The 22216-nt window shown below is 38.7% G+C and overlaps 5 protein-coding genes across 8 annotated transcripts in view; 3 read left to right on the top strand and 2 right to left on the bottom strand.

Annotated features, from left to right (window-relative positions):
* Positions 1 to 1586: 1586 nt before the first annotated feature.
* On the bottom strand, positions 1587 to 7881 carry LOC145231972 (uncharacterized). Its single transcript, XM_080096450.1, has 10 exons — positions 7488 to 7881; positions 7239 to 7333; positions 6676 to 6881; positions 6012 to 6197; positions 4971 to 5206; positions 4374 to 4474; positions 3761 to 3931; positions 3176 to 3400; positions 2544 to 2739; positions 1587 to 2172 (listed from the first exon to the last, which is right to left on the bottom strand). The coding sequence occupies exons 1-10, from the start codon at positions 7690 to 7692 to the stop codon at positions 1802 to 1804; spliced, it is 1992 nt and encodes a 663-aa protein (XP_079952576.1). The 5' UTR covers positions 7693 to 7881; the 3' UTR covers positions 1587 to 1801.
* A 192-nt stretch (positions 7882 to 8073) lies between these two features.
* On the top strand, positions 8074 to 8852 carry LOC145231991 (transcription initiation factor IIA subunit 2-like). The gene has a single exon (XM_080096474.1). It carries the CDS (start codon positions 8130 to 8132, stop codon positions 8454 to 8456), a length of 327 nt encoding a protein of 108 aa, XP_079952600.1. The 5' UTR covers positions 8074 to 8129; the 3' UTR covers positions 8457 to 8852.
* Positions 8853 to 8862: 10 nt separating this feature from the next.
* Positions 8863 to 10200, top strand: LOC145231982 (bis(5'-nucleosyl)-tetraphosphatase PrpE [asymmetrical]-like). Its single transcript, XM_080096461.1, has one exon. It carries the CDS (start codon positions 8863 to 8865, stop codon positions 9781 to 9783), a length of 921 nt encoding a protein of 306 aa, XP_079952587.1. The 3' UTR covers positions 9784 to 10200.
* A 1537-nt stretch (positions 10201 to 11737) lies between these two features.
* Positions 11738 to 22216, top strand: part of LOC145224718 (uncharacterized) — a 51146-nt gene continuing 40667 nt past the window's right edge. For 3 of the 4 annotated variants that reach the window (XM_080091293.1, XM_080091301.1, XM_080091309.1), the window contains exon 1: positions 11763 to 11898. The gene's annotated coding sequence lies outside the window, so the exon portion shown is untranslated. Of the gene's footprint in view, positions 11899 to 22216 lie in introns of all 4 variants that reach the window. The other variant, XM_080091284.1, reaches the window with a different exon arrangement.
* Positions 12512 to 22216, bottom strand: part of LOC145224700 (uncharacterized) — a 31493-nt gene continuing 21788 nt past the window's right edge. Inside the window, exons 3-4 of the mRNA XM_080091262.1 lie at positions 15171 to 15277; positions 12512 to 13561 (exon numbers count right to left, since the gene is read on the bottom strand). Coding sequence (XP_079947388.1) covers positions 13352 to 13561; positions 15171 to 15277 — 317 coding nt within the window. The 3' untranslated portion in view covers positions 12512 to 13351. The remainder of the gene's footprint in view (positions 13562 to 15170; positions 15278 to 22216) is intronic.

A 22216-nucleotide genomic window follows, 5' to 3' on the forward strand; every position in this document is an offset into this window, starting at 1 on the left:
CGGCCAAGAAACCGAACTAATGGGATACTTTGAAATTTTATGATTCATAAAATCGTTACACAGCTGAAAACCTGGGATGCTTGGACTTATATAGTTTACGGCTAGAATGTGATTGAATTTTGTGTGGTAAAATGTGACATATAGAACAACTTGGTGCTATTTAAAGACAAAATACGACGAATTTGTTCCAACATGAACATTTGCTTTCCTTAATTTAATTAAAAATCACGTTTTTTTCCAAGAAACGAAATTGCGCACTGGAATTGAAATTATCGATTTCCATCAGGCTAATTTGGATTTTCGTACTCCTGTGTGAACGGTAATTGTGCGGCACACAGGTCGACGGATAACTCAAAGAGCTTTCGGGCTTACAAAAGATAATCGTTTTATAATTACCATTTTATAGATTTGTTCCAGATTTATCCAAAAACGCGACTCGACTCTTTTTCTTGCAATAACGCATAAGCATGGCGTGAGCTGTAAATGCTACTACCCCCATGGTTAAAAAAAAACACATTTTACAAAATTTGTTGTTATATTTGACACTAAGACGTGGTGTTGCGATGAAAAACACAAACATATCTCATGTGGGACAAAAAATTCGGCTGCACGAAAATTTCTGTGGCAAATATTATTCAGGCAAAAACGTTGTGTTTGCGGAACGGAACAAGCAACGTTATGGACTGAGAAAAAAGCTGAGAACTGAGTTATAAGCACTGCCAATTCGGAAAATGCCCTGGGTTGTAAAGCGTATTTTTTAGGGGTGCACAACCTTTTTGATATTGCAAATCGCTCGAGCCCAGGAAGGCAGTCAGACGCCTCAAAACTGAAACGAAAAGTTACTCAATATAAAGTGACCTTTTATTTCAATTTCATGATAAATTGTAGCAGTTTTATCTTATATGAGTATCCCGAAAAACTGTCCTTATCTCATACGCGCACAAAAAAAAATTTATGCGACAGCGTTTTTTAAATACAAAGTCGCAATACAGGTTTTTAATATACGCGTGGGCGGTTGTAAAAACTTGTAATCAGAAAGTTGTGCACCCCTGGTTAGGACGACAAATTAAATTTCCTAGAAAATGCAAAAATATTAACGATATCGATCGTCGATCTGAAATAGGCTAGTAACAAGACAAGAAAATGTTTGTGTAAAATTGCTAACTGCAACACAACATAATGACAAGAGTAATGTAGAAACGATCTAAATTTTAAATGATGCTAGATGTATCTAAAAGCTAAACAACGTACAGGTATAAAGTGGGTGGTTATATCGGACTGCTGGTGTTAAAAAACTTTGGCAACTTGACGGAGAAAAATTGGAATTTCTTGGGCGGAAAACTGGATTGCAACGGGATTACTAAAACAGGGGGAATGACATTGAAACTTTTCGTGACATTGAAAATATGGTTGTAGGAGGATCCAGAAAAAATAGAAAATGTCAAGATTCAGTTCTATTTCAAGTCCCAAACGGTGCCTATATACAACTAAGTTTAAATTCCCTAAAACCCTGCAGGGACTTCTTGGTGAAACAACTTGTTTAAACAAGGGCAAGAAGCTATTGTCACAAGTTACAAAAAAATGTCAGAAGTTGATAAAATATCTATGTTATGTTCTAGTGTATGCTTTGATATTGGTCTCTAGTTTGAACCATCGCCTACGAAGTTGCACTCACATGTAGAAGTAGAAGTTGTATAGGACAAGAAAACGTATGGCAGCATTTTCTATCTCCATTTTTAAACGATTTAACTCTGTCTTCATCATTTTTGATTCTAATCAAATCTTCATGGCGAAAATAACATCACGTGTCTGATGACGTATCGCTATCGTCGCTTTCTGATTGGCTGGAATCGGTCTCTGGCGACTGACGTTCAAGGTTGGGCATAGAGATCGTAGAAAGCTTGCGGGAAAGTGGATATCTCTTTCGCTCATCGGATTTCGTACCGACCACCGTCTGTGCGTATTGTATAGTGGGGGCGGCGGGCGGCTTGGTTGTCTTGGAAACGTTGTAGATCGTCATCAGGCTTTTACTGCTGTCGACTTGCCGAGGGGGCGTGTTGGAGGTGTGGTTCGGCGGTTTGAGAGGGGTGGGATGAGGTTTAATGTTGTTGCGGATGAAATCGTAGTAAGATAAGTTGGACGGATTGGAGTTAGCGGACGGTTCGCCGGAACCTGGGGACAAAACATCAAACTATTTATGAAATCCGTTTCGCCAAACATAATTTCTGCTGGAAAAACAGCTTAAATGCTTATGGCGCAGTTCTGGTTAAACTGAACAGATTATCGGCTGCAGGCAGCACCACACGAAACTGTTGAACCCGCTACAACAATATCTCCGGCTTGGTGATTGTTTTAATTCTAGTGCGTCGCCATATGTTTTTTCACCAAACGAAATAAAAAGATTTTTTTATTTTTTTTATTTTTTATTTTTTTTTTAAAACGAAATAAATTCAGCACAACTCAACAGCTGTTGTGTATCAAAGCCACCTAGCGGATCTTCTACAGAAACTTAAATACTAGAGACAACCGGATAGACATCTTACCACACTCCCTGATTTTGCTGTTGGGTTTAGGAAGAGGAGTGGATCTGATTGTGCGGAAGTAGCGCTTGATGTCGGGATCAGCCGGAGGATGAAGGGATGAGATCTTTCCTCCACTCCCATCCGAATCTTTAGAGGAGATTGATGATGCGCTGGAAACTCCACTGTCTGTTCTCCCTTCGTCACTCGCCATCGCCCCCTAGTGGCAAAAACAGATACGCGTTGTACAAACGAAAATAAGCTCTTGTTCTCGTGTATGTAAATCTACAGCGATATTTACACAAACTAAGCAATGGTTTACATTTTGGGCAATGTAAGAGACAGAATGACCATAGTGTCTCAAGGGTGTGATAAGCCAAAAACAACTGGGAAACAGACTTTGAACCTTTTTTTTGTCGACACTCTTTGGAGTTCACCAACCAGTTCTTGCATACCTTTTCATGTAAGTGAAGCAAAAACTACTCCCCCAAGCCCGATGGTGAGTGGCATTGGGTTGTAAGCGGACCTGAAATTGGGGCTCGAACCCGATTTTTTGAAAAACAGCGCCTGAATTAGGCCCAAAAGACTTGAAGATCACTGACTGGTTGTGTCCAGCCATGTGTGCTAGTTGACTTCTCTCGTATGTTTTCAATTACCTCGGCAGTTGCTTTTTCATTTCGCACAGTCAAGTCGTGTAAGAAATCCTTCCATCCGAGTTTCGCCACCAAGCGGTCAATTGTTGCGGTCAGTTCGCCCGTCAACGCGTGGTCGTTGGGTCGACCTCTGCTTCGCCTCTCAAACGGCCCGACTCTGTCCCGGTTCAGCAGAAGTCTTGGGATGTTGTAGCGCGTTGAATCGACTAAACTCGCGAAAGGCTCCACCTAGAGCAAAAATGTTTCAAGGTGAAAAATTTTTCAAATCGTTTAAACTTGTAACCGAAAACTGTGAGCGATAGAAACAACAACCGCTTTTATTCGTGTTAATAATACAAAAATATATTTTCATGAAAAATGTTGGACGACTTCAACCCAATGGTGGGATGCAGCCGGTTCGCACCGGTTCTTATATTGGACTTTTGTGATAGAACCGGCTGACAAAAAAATTTGAATCCCACCACTGCTTCAACCTTATTAAAGCTTAGTGCTTAGTGGTTTTCCCATAAAACTCTATTATAATGACTACATTTTATGCTAGTACTTTGGCAGTTTTATTGTGATTAAAACCAACAAATTACAACCAACCTCTAAAGATGTTCCCATGACAATAAGCATGTCACACACGGGGAAGTCCCTCAAGTAGTAATAAAACCTTTTAGGCAAATCTTCGCCGAAGAATACAATATCGGGTTTGATAATTCCGTAACATAGAGGTGTCAGTTGACATCGTGGAATCTTGCCGTTAAATATCTTTGCCTGTGTAATATGGAAAAGTTATAAAAAAAACACAACCATTTAAGTTTGGCATAAAATGTAACAAAGTTGCGCAAAAAATAACTGAGCTATACAGGCTCAGTGGCGAGCCCGTCGAAAGTCGAATCGCAAACACCATTGCCTGATTTCTATGCTCAACATGTCAGCTTAGCAGTAGGACATCGACCAGCGATCACGACACACTCATATATGAATCACAGTACGACAGGCCGATTGAAGGCGCCGTACCGAATCAGCCGGTCACCAAGCATCCACCATATGGCAATACGTAGAAAAATTTAGTCTGGGGTGGGATTGGATCCCCACTATAGCTGGGTTTCAAAAGACGTGTTTGAGAACTTTTAAGTATATTTCAAGCTACACGAAGTAAACTTAATTTTACCACAATAATTCATTTGTTGGATCTTTAAATATGTTGTTTAACCTTAATATCTTCTCCATCATATTTCTTCCCACACTTGGTACATGATGCTGTAGCAAATGTTCCATGTGCTTCAACAAGCTTTGAGGATGGTATCCCTGAAACTAAAGGAATAATGTGTTTGCTGAATCTGTAAGGACAAGTAGGAAAGTATAGTAAACCAAGCCTACTAAAATTGAAAGTGTGATACTAAATCAAACCGGGCTACCAAGCATTCCAATAAGGCAAGGTATCTGCGGTGGGATTTAAACCCACAACAAGAGCATATCCGAAACTGTCGATATACCAATTGAACTATGCATAATAAGTTAAAACCAATGTCATCTTTTTAATTTAATTATGACTGTGCGGCAAACACAAAGTTTATTTACGAAACGAGCCAATTTTAGTGCCACACATGGAATTAAGGACCATAGTTTGGCCACACAGGAAATTAAGGACCATAGTTTGGTGAACTTTCAAATGCCAAATTTAGCTTAATATAAACATGAGTTCCCGGACTTTTACCTAAGAAAACCAGTTATGACCCGCTTACATACTATTACAGATTCTCCTTTCAGTAAGTGTTTGAAAATATATGACACATCAAAAATCACCTACTTCTTTCAAGTCCATCGATGTTCTGAGTATAAAGTCTCATGAGTAGACCCTTCTCGTGAAGAGCTCTTACAAAATAATGAGCAGAGTTGGGACGGTACTTTCCACTCGGATATAACTCCTTGGCAAGTTCGAAAAATGGACGTGGATTGTTGTGAAAATAGTTGAGATCAAATACTGCAGTTGGAAATGGGATTCTGTACTTTTGAAGGTTGTCATACAGTCCAGTACCAGGGCTCCTAAAAATGGTGACATTTTTGACTCACATGATAAATTTTGGGAGAATTTTTATCATTGATGGTTTTGTTTTTGCATTTTATATGAAAGATTGAGCTATTTCTGAAAGATATCATGTCATTTTATATGAAAGATATATCAAGAAAAAGTTGGAGTTTGGAAAAAAATCTCTCTTCAACAGCATTTCTAGCATTAAAATACACCTCCACAAGTAATAATTATGACACAAATGTTTATTTAAACCCTGGCTATTTCAATGTGTACATGTATAAATATCTTAAACACTATAAAAGTTTAAAGGTTTAAGCATAGTTCATAGGGGCAGCTATTTATGGACAAAACAAGTAAGACCACCATGGTGTCGTGTTTTCTCACTTTCGACAACAACAATAAACAGAAGTAATTGAAAACCTTTGTTTGGCGTGTGTCACCTTACATGTACATATTGTGACATGTGATTTGATATTCGATTAATCATGTTATCAGAAGACATACAATTGATGCAGATTGAACATGTGCTTTGGTTCATTTTTATGGGACCACATATATTTAAGCATAAAAGCCAATAGGTTTATTCTCATTCTTGGTTCTATTGAATAGAAAACTAAACAGAGAACTGTTTTTTTTTTCAAGTTTTCACAGAAAAAAATAGGGCCAAATAGCGGTGTAAAGCATCATGCTTTATTTTGAAACACTGTGACAAATGCTTATGCAATGAGCAGTACTGTATTACAAACACAAAAAATAAAACAGTTTTCACATCTATATTTCTCACCAAATATAGTTAGAAATTTACAATATAAACACCTGAAATCTGGGATCCCACTTGCTGTACTAATTCCAGCACCGCACATTACTACAATGTTTTTTGCTCGGCCAGATTCGATATATTTCACCATTTCATCTAAGGAATTTAATTGAGCACTTTTGGATTGACTTGGACCAGCGCTATGAGAAGAATAAGCTCTTGTCTTTTGGATGTTACCTGGCAACCTGTGGCAAATATTTTTTTTAAATGGTTACTTCAACCGCCTGATAAGAATTGGATTTAAAAAAGCTGGTTTAGAGTTGTATCCTGCAGAAACTATAATCAGTAATTTCTAACTCTGGGAACACATCAAGTCAAATAACATTGGTGGTTGAAAGAAATGCATAAACATATTACCAGTAATGCTAAAAACATTAAAAGCCATGTGTCATATGCAATATATTGGTGGTTATCACGTGATTGCTTTGTAGGCCCATTTATTTTTATGCTTTTGTGGACCCTCCATTCCTAAAATATTTTAAGGCTGCTGAACTAAACAAGGACTACTTGGAAAAATGTTACAAACCCTTGAGAGTCAGCACATTTGAAAACTAATATATACATATATACAGCCAATTAATGGCAATAGATACAAAGGTTGCAACTTACACAAGTACAATTGTATGTACGTGGAGCTATATTTTGTAAATTAACAAAAGTCACCTTCTTTGTTGTTTGATTTTGTTGGGACTTAATTCAAGTTTGGACATTGACTGGGAAATTCCAGCAACTGCATCTGAATGCTTCTTTCCTTTTCGCTTTTTATGTGATGGAAGTTTCTGTTTTTCATCTTTAGTGGTGATTGGTTTTAGTTTGGATGGAGGTTTGTCATCAGAAATACTGGCAACTTTGACTTGTGATTGAGGTTTCTGTAAAGAAACAAACAACAACAGTTAACAAATATTTCTTGTTAATTTTATTTTCTGCAGAAAAGAATGTCTGAAAGTTTCTAAATGTCTGCTGGTAAAAAAATAGTGTTTTTCAGCTTTGTGAAACATAGTTTCCATGTTTTACGTAAGTAGAACCAACTGCTTATAATTTTAGCCTAATGTGCTTTGATGTGTATGTTGTCAAAGCATAGGAGGTGAAACTAGCCCATATACAATCATCACTGAAACTCTGAGTTTTTGGTACATGCAGAAACAATACAAATTTACTAAAGAAATAAATTCACTAATGTGTTGTTCTTTAAATTGCACCAACTACCTGAACACATTTATGCTTACCACATGGTTAGAATTCAAAGACTTGCTATTGGAACTTGATGACTTTTCTGTGGTAACTGTTTTGTGGTTTGGAGGTTTTGGTTTTGTTGTCACTTCTGAAAAGTAAATGAAAGTTAATTACTTTCACAGAATAACATAACGTAATAGCACGAAGAAACTGCTTTTTAATCAAGCATAAACATTAGGTTTTAATAATTTTGAAGCATGTCAGTTGTAAAAATTTGTTTTTTTAATTTCGCCTATTCTTACCACCAAGTATTTTCTTGGATTTGTGTGATTTTCCCATCTTATCCACCGACAACAAGTGGTGGAAAAGCTTGTTCGAAGTATAGGCAGGTGTCACATATTGCCTTGGTTTCACCAAAATGAAATACTTTGAAACCTTCAACAGGCTTGTAGGTGGTCTACACACAATAAACGGCAAAACCCTTCTACCCAGTTGTGCAATACACATAAATATATTCGCAATGCAGACAAATGTTTTGAAAAACAGCCAGCAAAGATTTTAGCGTCGTTTGTTGACATGGGAAAAAGAACTCTATTTACCTCCAGCGGAAAAAAAACAATTTATTTCGTTTTAAAGCACAAATGGTTGTGTAGTTGTGTGTGGAGTAACAATAACTCTATTTTTTAAAAACTTTTTTCAGCCTAGTTACTGCAAAAAATCACTAAAACCGCAGGCAACTCAAAATATTTTTGCCAAAAAATAAAAAAAACGCAAACGACCACTCATGCGTGAAATGCCGATTTTAGAAAGTTTATAGTTTTTGCAGTTAGATCATGATTTCGCGTTTTTTTCTTGATTTTTGACGTGTGAGAGCTTTATCAATTGTCATGTATATTTCAAGTGTTGATTTCTTGCAGGATCAAAAATTAAATTAGTAATTAATCATGAGTTACCAGCTTTATCGAAACACAACTTTGGGAAATAGTTTACAAGAATCCCTGGATGAACTAATTCAAAGTCAACAGATAACACCTCAACTGGCCTTAAGAGTTTTGCTGGAATTTGACAAAGCCATCAACTTGGGATTGTCTTCAAGAGTACGGAATAGAGTTGTTTTTCGGGGTGATTTGAACACCTACAGATTTTGTGACAATGTTTGGACGTTTGTGCTGAAAAATGCTGAGTTTACAGACTGTATGTTAAAAACCAAAGTGGATAAAGTTAAAATTGTGGCTTGTGACGGAAGAACTGCGGCCGGTAAAGATGACTAACATTGAGGAACTACTTTACATTGAGATGTTTACCATTTGTGAAGCTTCATGACTTACTGCATTATATGTGCCAGTGCTGAACTCAATTCCTACTTTGCTTTATTCTGAACACAACTTGCAACAATATGTTTTTATTTTGGAGACACCAATGTTATGACTTTGTTTATTTCACTTGTTTTTGCTTGAAACCCAAAACAATCATGATTCTTGATAGATTATTTTATTTAGTACATATCATTGAGTTGATACCATCTGGATGCATAAAACATGTCAATGTAAATTTTTGAAATGTGCGTTTTAGTACATTTTAGTCAAACAATGTTTAGATTTGCAGCATGTTTTCATTTTGTGTGCCGTGAATCTATTGAATTAAACCTTGTTTTCTTGTTGTTTAGATGAGTGTTCAATGTTTGTTGCAAAACTGCAGCCTATTGGTAAGAACATGGCTAGTTTGCTGACAATTACTGCAACATTTGTGGCTCCCTACATCTTTCCCAAGAAGCACAACAGTCAACAAAGATTCCAGGACGAAACTGAGCCATACATTCGACATAAAACAATCCATGAATCTGTTTTAGAGGGAAAAGACCTTCTGATTGTTGGGGATGTTCATGGATGCTGTGATGAAATCTTCATGATACAAGATGAAGCTCGCAAAAGAACAAAGAAGGAAATTGTTACAGTTTTTGTTGGGGATTTAATTAACAAGGGTCCAAAGAGTATCGAAGTTCTTGATTATGTTTCACACTCAACACTATGTTTTTCGGTTCGCGGAAATCATGACCAAAAAATTGTATCAATGTATCTTAAACATATCAAGGGTATGCTTTCTGAAGATGAATGCAAAGACTGGGTAAAATTGATAACTCCAAGACAAGCAGACTTCCTTAAAAGCCTTCCGTACACTTTAAGTATTCCCTGTCTTAATATTATAATTGTACATGCTGGATTGCTGCCAGGGAAAACTCTCAAGGATCAAAATCCTGAGAGTATGTTAAATATGCGGAGTATTGTTTATGAAAAAGATGACTTTCACGGGACTGTTTTCCGACCAACAAGCACGAAAGTCCCGGGATATACATGGGGTAGACTTTGGCAGGGGCCTGAGCATGTGTATTTTGGACATGATGCCATTAAAGGATTGCAATTAAACAAATACTGCACCGGTCTTGATACTGGCTGTGTTTATGGTGGAAAACTGACTGGTGCTTTGTTACATTTACCTGACATTCCCTCCCAGGGGGATATTGAAAATATTCACAGAGAAATTATTAGCATCAAGCCAAAGAAAACATACAAAGATGTTGGTTATAAAGCAACAAAATAGTTGATTGTTACAAAACATTTGTAACTTTTTTATTTTATTAAATTGTAGTAAATGGTGGTGGTAGCAGTAAAAAAATTGTGCTATATGTTGCAAAATGCAGCGACATAAAATGAATGTATATGTTGCACTTCAAATGTTGTAAATGCAAGGAGCTAAGTTGTAGTGTGCTGCCATGGATACATGTTATTATTTTACACTGTTTGTTATTATTTTACATTTGTTTCATAACGTTTTAGGTATTTAACTTCTAATAATCTCAGTATTTCAATTTTTTGTGTTTGCTCAAAGTTTTTTTTGGGTTTCAAAAATCATAATTCTGTATTTCTATCATGTTGTATTTTCAATTTGTTTCCTACAAGTTTGCAAACGCTTGTGTTCATATTTTTGCAATTAAAAAAAATACCTTTTAAAAATGAATGCCTCTTGTGAATTTTTTTACACAGGTTACAGAATTTGTGGTTTACAGTTCCATTTTCTGATGAACCGAACACAATTAGCGTGATTAGATTGTGGGGCACGTGGTACAACAGAGATTGTCGTCACTTTGTTGCGCAGCATTACATCCTAAAACTTTAATTCAGAGTAGTTTGGTATTTTATCATGACTAAATTATTATCTAAGGAATATATAATGGAAAAAAATGAATGTCACTGATTTGGAAGTCGTACAGATGTGTTTATATTTATGCCGACATGAAATAAGTAAATAAAGCGTCTCGGCCCGTCGAGCCTCAGTTTGAAGAAACACGCAAATTATTTGGCTTCTCCAAAATTTTCGGCCGCCTCCGCCGCATTTGGCCTGCAGGTAAACAACGACAAGTCGACAACAGTTGCAAAGAAGCATTTGTCTACCAGTAGACTTTACCTCGCTTATGCCACACCTCAAAAAGTGAGATGCGCAAAAACGTATACAACTGATACACATTGCGTACCATATGGGCCATGGCTTTCTAAACGTTTTATGTCACCCCCATCTTGTTTTTCGGAATCGTTTCGTTTAGTACAGGGGTGGGCAACATACGGCCCGCGACGGGATTTTGAGCGGCCCGCAGACAGTTTCAGGTCTTACATGATAATGTGGCCCGCGGCCACAGTCTGCCGCAATCCCCCACTTCTTGCTTACTGCGTCAAATTATAGTTGAAACGGACAGTAACGCTCGCCAATAGCAAAAAACTTTCCCGCCGTTGTTACCATTGCACCTTTACGTCCATTGTTACGACATATAACTGCCAACCATGTGTGTGGCCTGCTTTCACGGTTTCCTTTGTTTCCACACGTGTAGCCTAGTTAGTGTTTCAGCAGTGTCTAAGTCTGTGGTGTATGCATTAAATTTGCTGTGGTGAATAATTTCATGTTATATCAGTTAGATTGTTTGGACTGTATTGTATTTGTGATGTTCTTGAATGTACTTGGTTTAGGTGATCAAAAATCCGTTTTAAATCACTGGATAAATACGCGATTAATGTATCGATTCAGGATTCCGGCCTGCCAAGTACTTCATTTTCCCATATCAGGCCCGCCGACTGGAGAAGTTGCCCGCCCCTGGTTTAGTAGAATATTAAACTCATAAATTGTTTGTGACGTCACAAAAACAGTCTCATTCCCAACACAAAGAGAAGCATTGTTTCCAATAGAAGCAAGCTTATTTACTTAGGAAGAGCTAATTAACATAGCAGTGAAGATTTCAGCGTTTAGCAAAAGTAAATGCGTACCAAAATAACTTTTCATAACTTTTCCGGATAAAAGCTGTTTAATTTTGGACCTAAAACCGGCAATCACTTTCTTTCCGTTATCGATTTGTTCGGTTTTAGACAGATTGTAGCGCTGCTAGTATTTTGCCACAGGTAAAACTTCATCAGGTTGTAATCAGTGCAAGGTTTTAGGACGTTTTTTCTGAAGGCACGAACTATTGCTCCCGATTTGACTAAAACTGCATGTTAGTTTGCAACCTTTAAATCAAGGCTTGTAGGTAGATAGCTTTTCTAAACCTTGGGAATGTGTTTGCAGTTTTTTAGCTGTTTCTGCTTTTCAATTAACTGATTCTACAATTTTTTTCTGTATGGCGCACACGACTGTTCATCAACGAAAGAATTGACAATGGAATGTATGTATAAGGTCAGTAGATGTATTTGCTTGTGCCTATTCTATTTTTGCTGGTGTCCAAAATCTTTGCTGTAAAACTGAACCAGTTACTTGAATCCCTAATCAAACAAGCTAAGACAAGGGTACACTTTATATGTAAAGATATGCTGTGTTTGCAAACATTCATGAAGACGTTTTTTTCGCCTTTTTTAATATATATATACAACCTGTTTATCGGGACTTTGTTTTTCTGTGCAAAAACTTGTTACAGATTTGTACTGTGAAGTACTGAAGAAAAATTGTAAAATAATCCTAAAATATAAACTGACAAACTTGTTGAACTGAGAGGTAAAGAAAGGTTATAACGTGGACTTGCGTGTTTTGCTACTACAATGTTGCTCTAGGAAAGCGTGATGGTGTGATTAAATATAGTGGGCCTCTTTACTGTATTTTTCAACAATTAAACTGCTGCCTGAAAGTACTTTTATGTCATTTCTATTTGAAATGCTAGTCTAAATTTCAAGGAATTATATGTTGTTGAATAACCTCCTTAAAATTCGGATTCTGGCCTTAACAAATTACCACTGAAGTTTGTAACTTCGCTTTTAACTATTTCTGCCTGTCTTTACCATTTCACACAAGAATATCAAGACAACTCTTCCTTTGTTCGATTGTTTTCTTGTAACGCGCAACAATATGAGAAGAACAATACTGACTTTTGTATAGGTAGCTTCTCACTTATATTTACGCTTGAAAGATATAGAGGTGTGCAAATTCTTTATAACGTCACACGGGTGTAGTAATAGGTCTTATGACGTAACAACGTGATTTGTTTAAGTTGGAAGGTGTTTTTTATGAGCTGTTCGATCCATAAGACGTCGTCCGTTAACTTGTGAGGTGAAAAACTGAAATCGACTTTTTTCGAAGGCGTTGTGAGTTAGTTGGTGATTCATATCTTCCCGACCCACAAGGCCCGTGCGTTTTCCCCGTGTGTGACGTCATAATGAAGGCGTAAGAGGCTTTTGTTTGAAGACAAAGGGGTGCGAATGTACTTGGGACGATAAAACGAACGAATGAAAAGCAAAAACAACGAGTAGTTTTTTTGAAGAAGAAAATTTCAATAGGTTTAAACAACACTTAGAAAAAGAAATAGGTAGGGTAACGATTATAGATAATAACGGCCATAGTTTTTTTCATAATTTTGAAAGGTTGCTTTATTTTTATGTCATTAGGAAAGTGAAAATATGTTGTGTTTTTAGGAGATTTGTTTCGTGGCAATAAATAAGATCACTATGCAAAACATCCTCGATTGTTTAGTCATGAATGGGCAGTGTTGCGTCACTTGTGTTTGCGTTGGAGGTGACTGGTTTACATTTGTTTACGCCAAAAACTCTCTCGTGCGTGCGGGCGTCGTCTCATGCTCGAGGGTCGCGCAGTCGCTATGACAACCGCCGGTCGCCGTGGCAACGGAGGAAGAAGACTCGCGCTACAAACTCGTTGCCAACATCCATGTCGCTTGGTGGGACTCGTTCACCCGACTTCCCTTGCGGACCTTGCCCGATTTGCCGATGCCTACGAAGTAGGCCTTGTGACGCCGCCGCCGTTTTCCTTTAGGTAGCGCTAGAGAGTGATAGGTGCTGTACATGCTTCCTCGCAGAACCTCGACGAAGTTGCATGCTGTCGGTATGTAGATGCTCTGTTGTAGCAGAAAAGAGTTTGGTGAGATACTGATAAATGAGCAGAAGTTATGCAAAATGTTTCATGTTAGGCTTTTTAGCAAATGCGCTGAAAACAAATGGCGTACAACAATATTTTTTAAACTGACTATTTTTAAAACCAGTCGTGTTTAACCACAAGGTGACGCTAGTTGACTGTGGTGAGCAAAATTTTGAGACGCCATCAAAAGACAAACTTCCCACCGACCCTTAGCGCGCCACAAGCACCAAATTCCCACGCAAGAACATGACCACACGTACTGCCGAGTCATCAAACGTCAGAGAAAAACGAAAAAAATGCCGTGTCACGGGTTGTCGCAGCGCTTTCGGGTGCTCGAGTTTTCGCGAAAACGATTAGCATATCTGGTTTTCACGGGGCGTGAAACTTAAAGGAGCGGCCTGATCGGAAAATGGCGCAATTGATCAAAGCCGAACGGGTGTTTGGCGAGTTAAAAACAGTTTGCTTCGTTTAACTCGTGGCTCCTTGACGCGAAACTTTGACATTTTTTAAATCGTCCCAGTTTCAAGGACTTGGTTTTCGTCAACGTTTTGTGACAGACTTTTCTGCCTTGTTTGATTTAATGGTGTGTTTGGCGTTTAAAATTGTGGTGTAAAAGTGCAATGTTTTGTATGCGGGGACATTATTTTTGGTTGATTAACTATAACTTTCGATTACTGCAGACCGTTTTTTTTATGATAAAATCTATTTGGTTCGTGTCTTTAAATTTTTGGCACCTAGATGTAAAACATTTTTACTTCAAAACTGACAAATCGTTTCGTTCCATGCTTTACAAAAAGACCACAGTCTCAAATATTTCATTGGTATGTTTCACCCCTTGAACTTTGCCTTGACGCTCGGCAGGGTTGGAAATAGCGCAGAGGTCACCGCACCAGTTTAGCAGTTTAATCCTATTACACTACATCGCATGCAAAACCGTCACACGTTCGTGCATATCTTATCCACCCGCTTCCTTGCTACCGATACTAGCTATGTAAATAACATGTGCCTAAACAAATGGACCTAATCCGGTTCAACCACTTATTGCGAAATTTTACCATACTTTACAATCTTTAACGCGGCCACTATTATCTACCAAGTGGTTGCAAAAAAGGCGACAAAAATTTACAAAATGTTGAGTTTTGGGCAATTTTCATTCTAGGAGAGCGAAATCATGTGCGTTTTTGTGGTCGTGGGTTCTCCCTAAACCACAAAACGTTCCTTAACTATCGAACCAACTAACCGTAAACGCCCTGAACCTATTTCTGTATCAGGTTAAAAAAAACTGCCAACAATTGCTACCACACATGGTGTAGAAAGGTGCATTTTGCTAAACCTGGCTTAAGTTCAAAGGAAAGTGATGTAACCAAAATGAGGCTAAGTTACAAAAACTGATATTGTAATTTTGATCTCTGATTTCGGCCTGTATGGAATTCGCACCGACATGAAAACTTGGTAAAGGAAAATATTTTAAACCCGCAAGTGAAAGAACCATAATATATAGCAAATAAACTTAAACTTGGTCGGCGTATTGATTGTTTTTCTTTGTTGGAAATGAAATAAATGTACTGTTAAGCTTTCTCATAACTTACCGAGCCGAATAAATAGCCGTCGTCGGTCATGGCGAGGTATTTTTTTGACACAACGCTGTAGATGCTGACAACTCCCACTCTTCCCACTGCCAGTATCTTCAGTATAGCTTAAAAATAAAAAGAGAAATATTTATAATTATGAAGAGTTTAAAGTCACAAAAATATGATGGTTGTTTGTTTTATGTCAGATGTGTCTACAAAACCGTAAACTGTTTACAAATGTCACATAACATACAGAGATCTTGTAAAATTGCATGTTGTGTTTTCCATAAATTACACCAAAATGCAAAAAAGTTCAATATAACGTTCAAAATTAGTTTTTATGAAAATCACCGGAAATGGTGACTTTTAGTTTAATATTTTTCCAACGTTTTTTCGTTTTGTTGTCCTGAGGTTGTTTTACTGTGTCAGACAGATTTAACAATTGTGAACAATCTGGCAAAGTTTTTGCGACACTCACGTACGCAACATTATATCCGGGGCATCTAAACCGCTCGCCCGGTATAGCTCTCGGTTTAGGAAGACCCGGATTAAACGAACAAAAATCTCGCGCAGCTAATCGTGGGGAACAGAGAAGGCACAAGATCAACCGACATTCTTTACCCAGATGCGTGCGAGCCGCAAAAAATGCCCTAGAGGCAAGGATTATGGGGCTTGCGACCGGGCTAGCAGCCCCCTGCGAAACCCCTACTATTTCTAAACAACCCCCGTTGCGTGCAAGGCCCCATGAGGCCGGGGAAAGTGCTTTGGATCTGTTGAGTTGATAAGATCAGCTACAAGGTAGACGACATGCACCCCCTCCGTTTTTGTTTTTCTCTTGACTCGGTTGCAAGTAAAAGTTTTTCAAACTCATCAGTTGTCTACTGTTGCGCTCTGTTTCCGCTGGGGTGCCTCGCCCTGTGCAAGCATGCACGTTGCAGTTGTTTGTTTGCGACTTGAAGGTAATATCACATGACTTGTATAGCGCTTGCCAAGTAGGTTAATCCAATACAAACTTAACAAAATCGATAACTAAACCATTTCCAACTTAAGTGAACGAAAACTCTTGTTAAAGCAAACGTACAGTGCCCTTGTTCTCACTTTCTAAACTGAAACATATTTAAAAAAGACATTGTTTTTCGCTACACAAAGGTATTTGGTTCCAAGCAAAATATTAGGGATTAAACTTATAGCTATCGTTTACAAATGTCAAAATAAGATAACGTTGTTTACATCATTGTCGATCAGAAATAGTAACTAGGGCAACAGGTGCAACTTCAGTTTAAATGTTTTCTCTCATGACCAATGCTAATCGGTAACTGACAAGTATAACCGGGTCTGTGGGGCACTGGGGTGAAGGCAAACAACGCGGTGCCTCTTACAGGCGACGGACCCGGTGGTCTGTGTTTGTTGTTTGTGGTGAACAATGTGTATTGAAAGTTTAAACGTATAAAGGTCGATTTCTTAGGAATAAAAAGTATGTGAAAAACAATTGCCGAATTTACAAGATGAAATCTGCCCAATTTATAACACCGTCACATTTGTGCGCAGTGGCAAAGTTTAAGATAACTCAAAGAAGGATATTTTACAATCACTTATGTGATGTTGTTTGTTTTCGACTGTTATGAGATTCGACATATTTTTTCACCGTTTTAAATTTCTTCACACAACACACATTTTGGCACAGCGCCACCCCGCGGCGAAGCTCCATAGACGCCAAATCCCAATCTGACGTCAGCGACAATTAAAACGCGATCGAACGGGCGCCCGAGCTGTTATGGATGCGCGACCGCTAATCATACGTAAATGGCAAATCCCATGAGGGCAACGCCGCTGCACGGAAAGTCGCCGGCTGCTGTAAAGCACTTTCTCTTCACTTTGGGGCAGAAGATTTTCGGGTTGTTGAAAGTAGGTTTAACATGCCGAGCGGTTTTGCTGTGCACATTTTACGCGTTGTTGTTGACTTTGCGAGGCGTGGTCCTTTCTAACACACGCGAAGCGTTTCTTCATGCAAACCCTCGCAATAACAAGGGGCAGATTCGGTCAGAGGTTAAGAAAGGAAACCGGGTTTTTGGAGTAAACTTGTTTATATTTTTACTCTTCCCTGACGATTTGATTTGAGTAAAAAATATACATTCCCAAATTTTAAAATCCAATGAATTTGTTTCATGTAAACGTATTTCTGGGTTCAAGAAATTGTTGACAGATTTTTGAATTTCTGAATGGGCCAAACTCTTAAAGCCGCTTAGATTGTGATGCAAGCTAAACGCAAATAGTTTGTCCTATAGTAATAACATTTTTAAACACGAAAATCAGTTAGAAACTGTTGACAAATTCGCTAATAGCTTAAAGCTAACACATAGATTATAAAAACAGAGCAAATTTGACGAGGTACACAAAATTTAACGAAATATAAGAAAACGGGAACAGAAATAATGATTCTCTTTCCGTATTACCTCACTTTTCGTTACAATGGATTAATACGTGGGAGACGGGAAGGCGCTGTGAGTTAGTGATGCTTTAAAAATGAGGCCGAGCACAAAAGGAAAACGGGTGGATGCGTTGTAAGCTTAACCCGTTATACCCGACCATCTTTTGGTCCCAAATCGGTGGTTTAAAAGCGGGCGAGGTGTCCACGCGGCCTTTGATGCCTTTATGACGTGATAATGTTGTCTGACATTTTCTGGCGTCTGCGGAACACGCGAGCTCGCCTAATGAGTTAAACAAACTTGGTAACTTTCCCATGCACTGCCCGGAAACCGTTGCGAGTCGACGCGTCCCCGTGTCGTGAATTACACCCTCCCTCGAGGCCCTAGCGCCCGTAACAACACTTCTGTTTACCCCCATGTGCCCAGTTTCGCTGAATCGCCTTGCAAACAATCGCACTGGTCAGTTGTTGGTTGTCTTAAAATGCAACCTAGCCTTGTAAATCGCGCTCGATCGCTTGTTGTGTTGTTTTAGGTCGATTGTTTCACACAAAACGCGAGCGCTCGTATTACAAACGACCCCGCCCGCCGCTGTCCTGTCGATGCGATTTAATAGTGTTATGACGACACACCAACTCTTTTGTGAGGTCACAATTGCTTGTCAGTCTTATCGATGCCGCTGGTCGGTCGACGTTGACGAATTAAAACTTAATCGCGACTTTGGTTTCGGCGAAACAATCTACCCGAAACAGTTCCCAGTTGAGATCGCTATCTTTAAAGCTTTAACCCCTAAACTTCACACAAACACGATCCTAAACCGTAATAAATCCTCTAAACCGATACCCCGGTGTGTGTATGTTCAACTTCGGCTTTGGGACTGAGTTGTTTTGGTGTTGGTCATCAACTTTTGTGCGTTCAGACAGGAGCGATTCAGTTGCTTGGCCGCATTGCTTTGCGTGCACGCAGCTTAAACGGTGCATTAATAGATTTACTGCTTCTTGTTTGAAGCTGCCCGATGTACTTCCTTATAAGGGTACGTTGCTGCTGTAATCTGTGTTGAACGTTGCCGGTAAAAAAGGTTGCTGTTTTGTTGCTTCCTCGGCGAAAAACAACCCCCTACCCCCCATCCTTACCCGGGTCAAAAAAAGATTTGCGGTGTCGTCCCAATAACGCGTTCAAAGAATCTTTTTAGGTTTTCGAAGTAGTTCTTTAAAGTTAATTTTTACCAAGGTTTTTTTCATGCTTGTGGTTTGACTTTAGCATTATAATTGGAGTTGTTGGAAATGTTAATCTTTTTTTGACGATGCAAATTTAAAAAATGTTCAAGTATTAAAGTCGAGTTTAAATTTTACTCTTTGCGCTTTTTATTGTTATTTATTGTTGTCAAAATGTTTCAAAAAATTGCATGCAAATTGAGACTTCCGAAAAGCGAAATCTTTACCGCATCGCAAGGGGCTTTATTTAAGTCTGTAACTGTTCATTCTTGTAAAGCGCATTAACACAAAGCCCCACCCGGTAAAAACGTCCTAAAGCAACGCGCCAAAGACTGTATAGGAAGTCCGGATTGTGTCGGCATTCTCTAAATGCTTGGACTCTTCCCATGGAACAAATGCCAGCCGATTGCGCTAGTCTCTTGCCCTCACCACCACAAGAACTAAATACAAGACAGTAGCAAAAGTAGGCCCCCCTTCCGTGCAAAGGAGGAATGTTAATTTGCCCGTACAAGGGTCTGGCTCTTCGACGCCAAACTTAACTTGGGTGCTTTGCCTGATTTTGCTGCGATGACTTTCTCATTTCGACCTCGTTTTTAAATATAGCAGATCCCCGTGCTTACTAAGCGCACGCGAACTCTTCTAAACACAAAGTAGAGTGCTTAGCCGTGAACTTGAGTGACATTGCTTGTTTTTCAGTGAGAGCGGTCAGATTTATGTCTGGAAAAAGGAACTACCAAATAATTGTCTGGGGAAGTCGCAAAGTTGTCGAAAAATAATTTGGTGCTCGTTGCGCAAGGCCACAAATAAACGAGTTTCTGTTGCCGAATCGCAAGTGCATCCCAAAAACTGAACTAAAACACTCATGGCAAAACTAATGGTATCGACTTGAGATTTAAAAAATTGAAAAATAATGGCTATTTGTTACGCAATGTTGTTCCACTAGCGGACGCATTGTAAGTGAATTTAAAAACACAAAAAATGTATTTCTGACCTACGAATAATCATGCGATTTCGTTTCGCATTACAACTCAGAAACGATCAAACGATAGTTACGTAACACAATTGTCCGTGAAAACCCCACAAAAGTCGCTTTTTTAGAAATTTTACCCGGTTTTGAGCTCATTCAACTTGTAGACGAAAGACGCAGGCACAAGTGACAATCCACGTGAATAGCTCTTGAGGTCGCATCAAACTACACTTGAGTGAAATGTCAAAACCCAACTCCTTCTGTGCAATTGTCCAGCGATAGGTCAACGAAACGACTGGTGTTAAATTACTTTGTGAAGGAGGCTTAGCGGGCACTTGTTACACGTCACTGACGTCACACGTTACGTCACCATGACGTGGTGATATTAAAAATGGAGAAGTTCAAGAAGGGGCTGAATTGGGTAGAAGTGACGTGTGACTTTTAGAGTTCTGATCGATGGGGATTTCTTGGTAACATTTTCGAGTTATTTGAGCTTGACGGATGCCACTATTGAAATAGACTAAAACGATTTTTTGGAAAACCATTTGACATCACGTTATTGCGCAATTGTTTTAGTTATTACATCTCGGTTTCATGTGGGTATTCTAAAAGTTTTACAAACTATTTCTTTTGTTGGTTTGAATATTTATAGTTTTACATTTTAATTTGTACGTTTACTTTTTTTCGTCCAATACGCATCTGTGAAATGGGAAAAGATATACGAGATCTAGACCACGTTTTGTTCACAAAACGCCACTATTTAGCTTAAACAAGATTGCAAATATATAGGCCAGTGTAATTATAATCAAGTTGACGAACAACTCCTAATGCAGCAGTGTTCCTATCATGCAAATTCGTAAAAAAATTGCCCTCGATTTTGAGACTGTTGGGTAGATTTGGTTGATAACGCGTAGTTCCCGTTTCGTTTAAGCAACTCTTAATTTCGACAAGAATGTGCTTTCTGGCATGGGTCTATGGTTTCTTGCTGGTGGTGCACGCAAACTTCTAACGAAAGATTGATGACTAATCACCCGTCAATTTCGCTAAGTTGTCCCGGTTAACGGCGAAAATTTAACCCAAGCCACAAAAACCTCAGTGACCCTGTTGGGATTCGTGGTTCTTATATAATGGCAGAGCCGGAATAGCAGGTTAAAATTTCAGAAAATTTTCCATGTTACATCTTTTTAGTAGTGTTTATACAACGAATGTATTATTAAGCTTCTTATGGTGGAGTATGAAAATTGTGCATTGCAAACACATATTTTTAAATATGTGATTTCTGAAAGGTAAATATTGGTTGTAACCTTTCATGCTGTTGGTTAAAATACTTTTTTTGAACGGGCTTAGATTACGAACATTTAAGTTTCTCAACATTGCAAACTGCCATAAAATTGGGCATATGCAAACTTGTTAAGTGTTAAGAGTATGAAATAGGTGGTTTAAGGCCACTTGGTTCCCTTTGCAGTTGTCCCCGTGTGTCCCCGTGCAGCGCTTGATCAGAACAATGTGCGTCTATGCTGCTACGCATTCGCATGGCATTTCAATGTTGGCTTCTGGACAAAACTCGGCTTAACACGAAACGAACGCGTTCAATTGTTTCTGCGTCAAATGCCACGTTCTCACACCCGGGAAATCCCCTGGGGGAACTTAACACTGTTTTAGATAAACACCTACGTCGTCATGGTGACGCGTTAAAGGTTTGCGATGCTAATAATAAGGTGATAAATATGTGAAAAATGCGAAAAGAGAATGGTTTTACGGGTAATTAGGCGCTTAGATTCACAGCGAAGAAAATATGCGTCGTTTATTACAAATATTTGTAATCATAATTTTCGTTTGTAAAGCCCCAGATGATTAGCAAATGTGTGTTGTGAGTGTGCTGCTCAAAGGTTACACTTCTAAGTTGTTATAAAAGTAAACTGGAAATCTTGTTGATGTCATTGTTTGCGAAACGTTTTTCAATGCTTCATGCCTCAAATAATTTAAACCTCAAACTTACATGGGCCTCAACAAACTTTTTCAAAATTAAAAGTAAAAATTGTATTTAGGAAAGTTTTAGTGTTTCAATTTTCTGTTAAATATCAAACTCAACCTTCAACGCATTCCAAATGCTCTACAAGCTAAATGGTGTAATAGCTTCAAAGTTTGTAATCGCGGTGGGATTAAGGCACACGGCGGCAAGAACAACCAGAAACACTTAACACGGGGTTTGTGCCTTTGCCCTGCCTTGCTAGGGGGTCTCGCTTGTCCATTGCTTCTCACGTTATGTTGACATAGAAGCGCAAACGACAGAGCAATGAATCAGAGCAACTGGCCCCGAGCGTTATGTCAACTCCGTTTCGCGTGCGCCAGGGTCTGTGAAAGTCCACAAAAGCTTCCACACACTCCCTTTGGATTCGCACATATGTGACCACTGTTGTTGTTTACTGTCCGCCACGCACGCTATACTTCAATTTATGT

Source organism: Phallusia mammillata, chromosome 1, assembly GCF_965637545.1.
Source record: "Phallusia mammillata chromosome 1, kaPhaMamm4.hap1.1, whole genome shotgun sequence".
NCBI lineage: Eukaryota > Metazoa > Chordata > Ascidiacea > Phlebobranchia > Ascidiidae > Phallusia > Phallusia mammillata.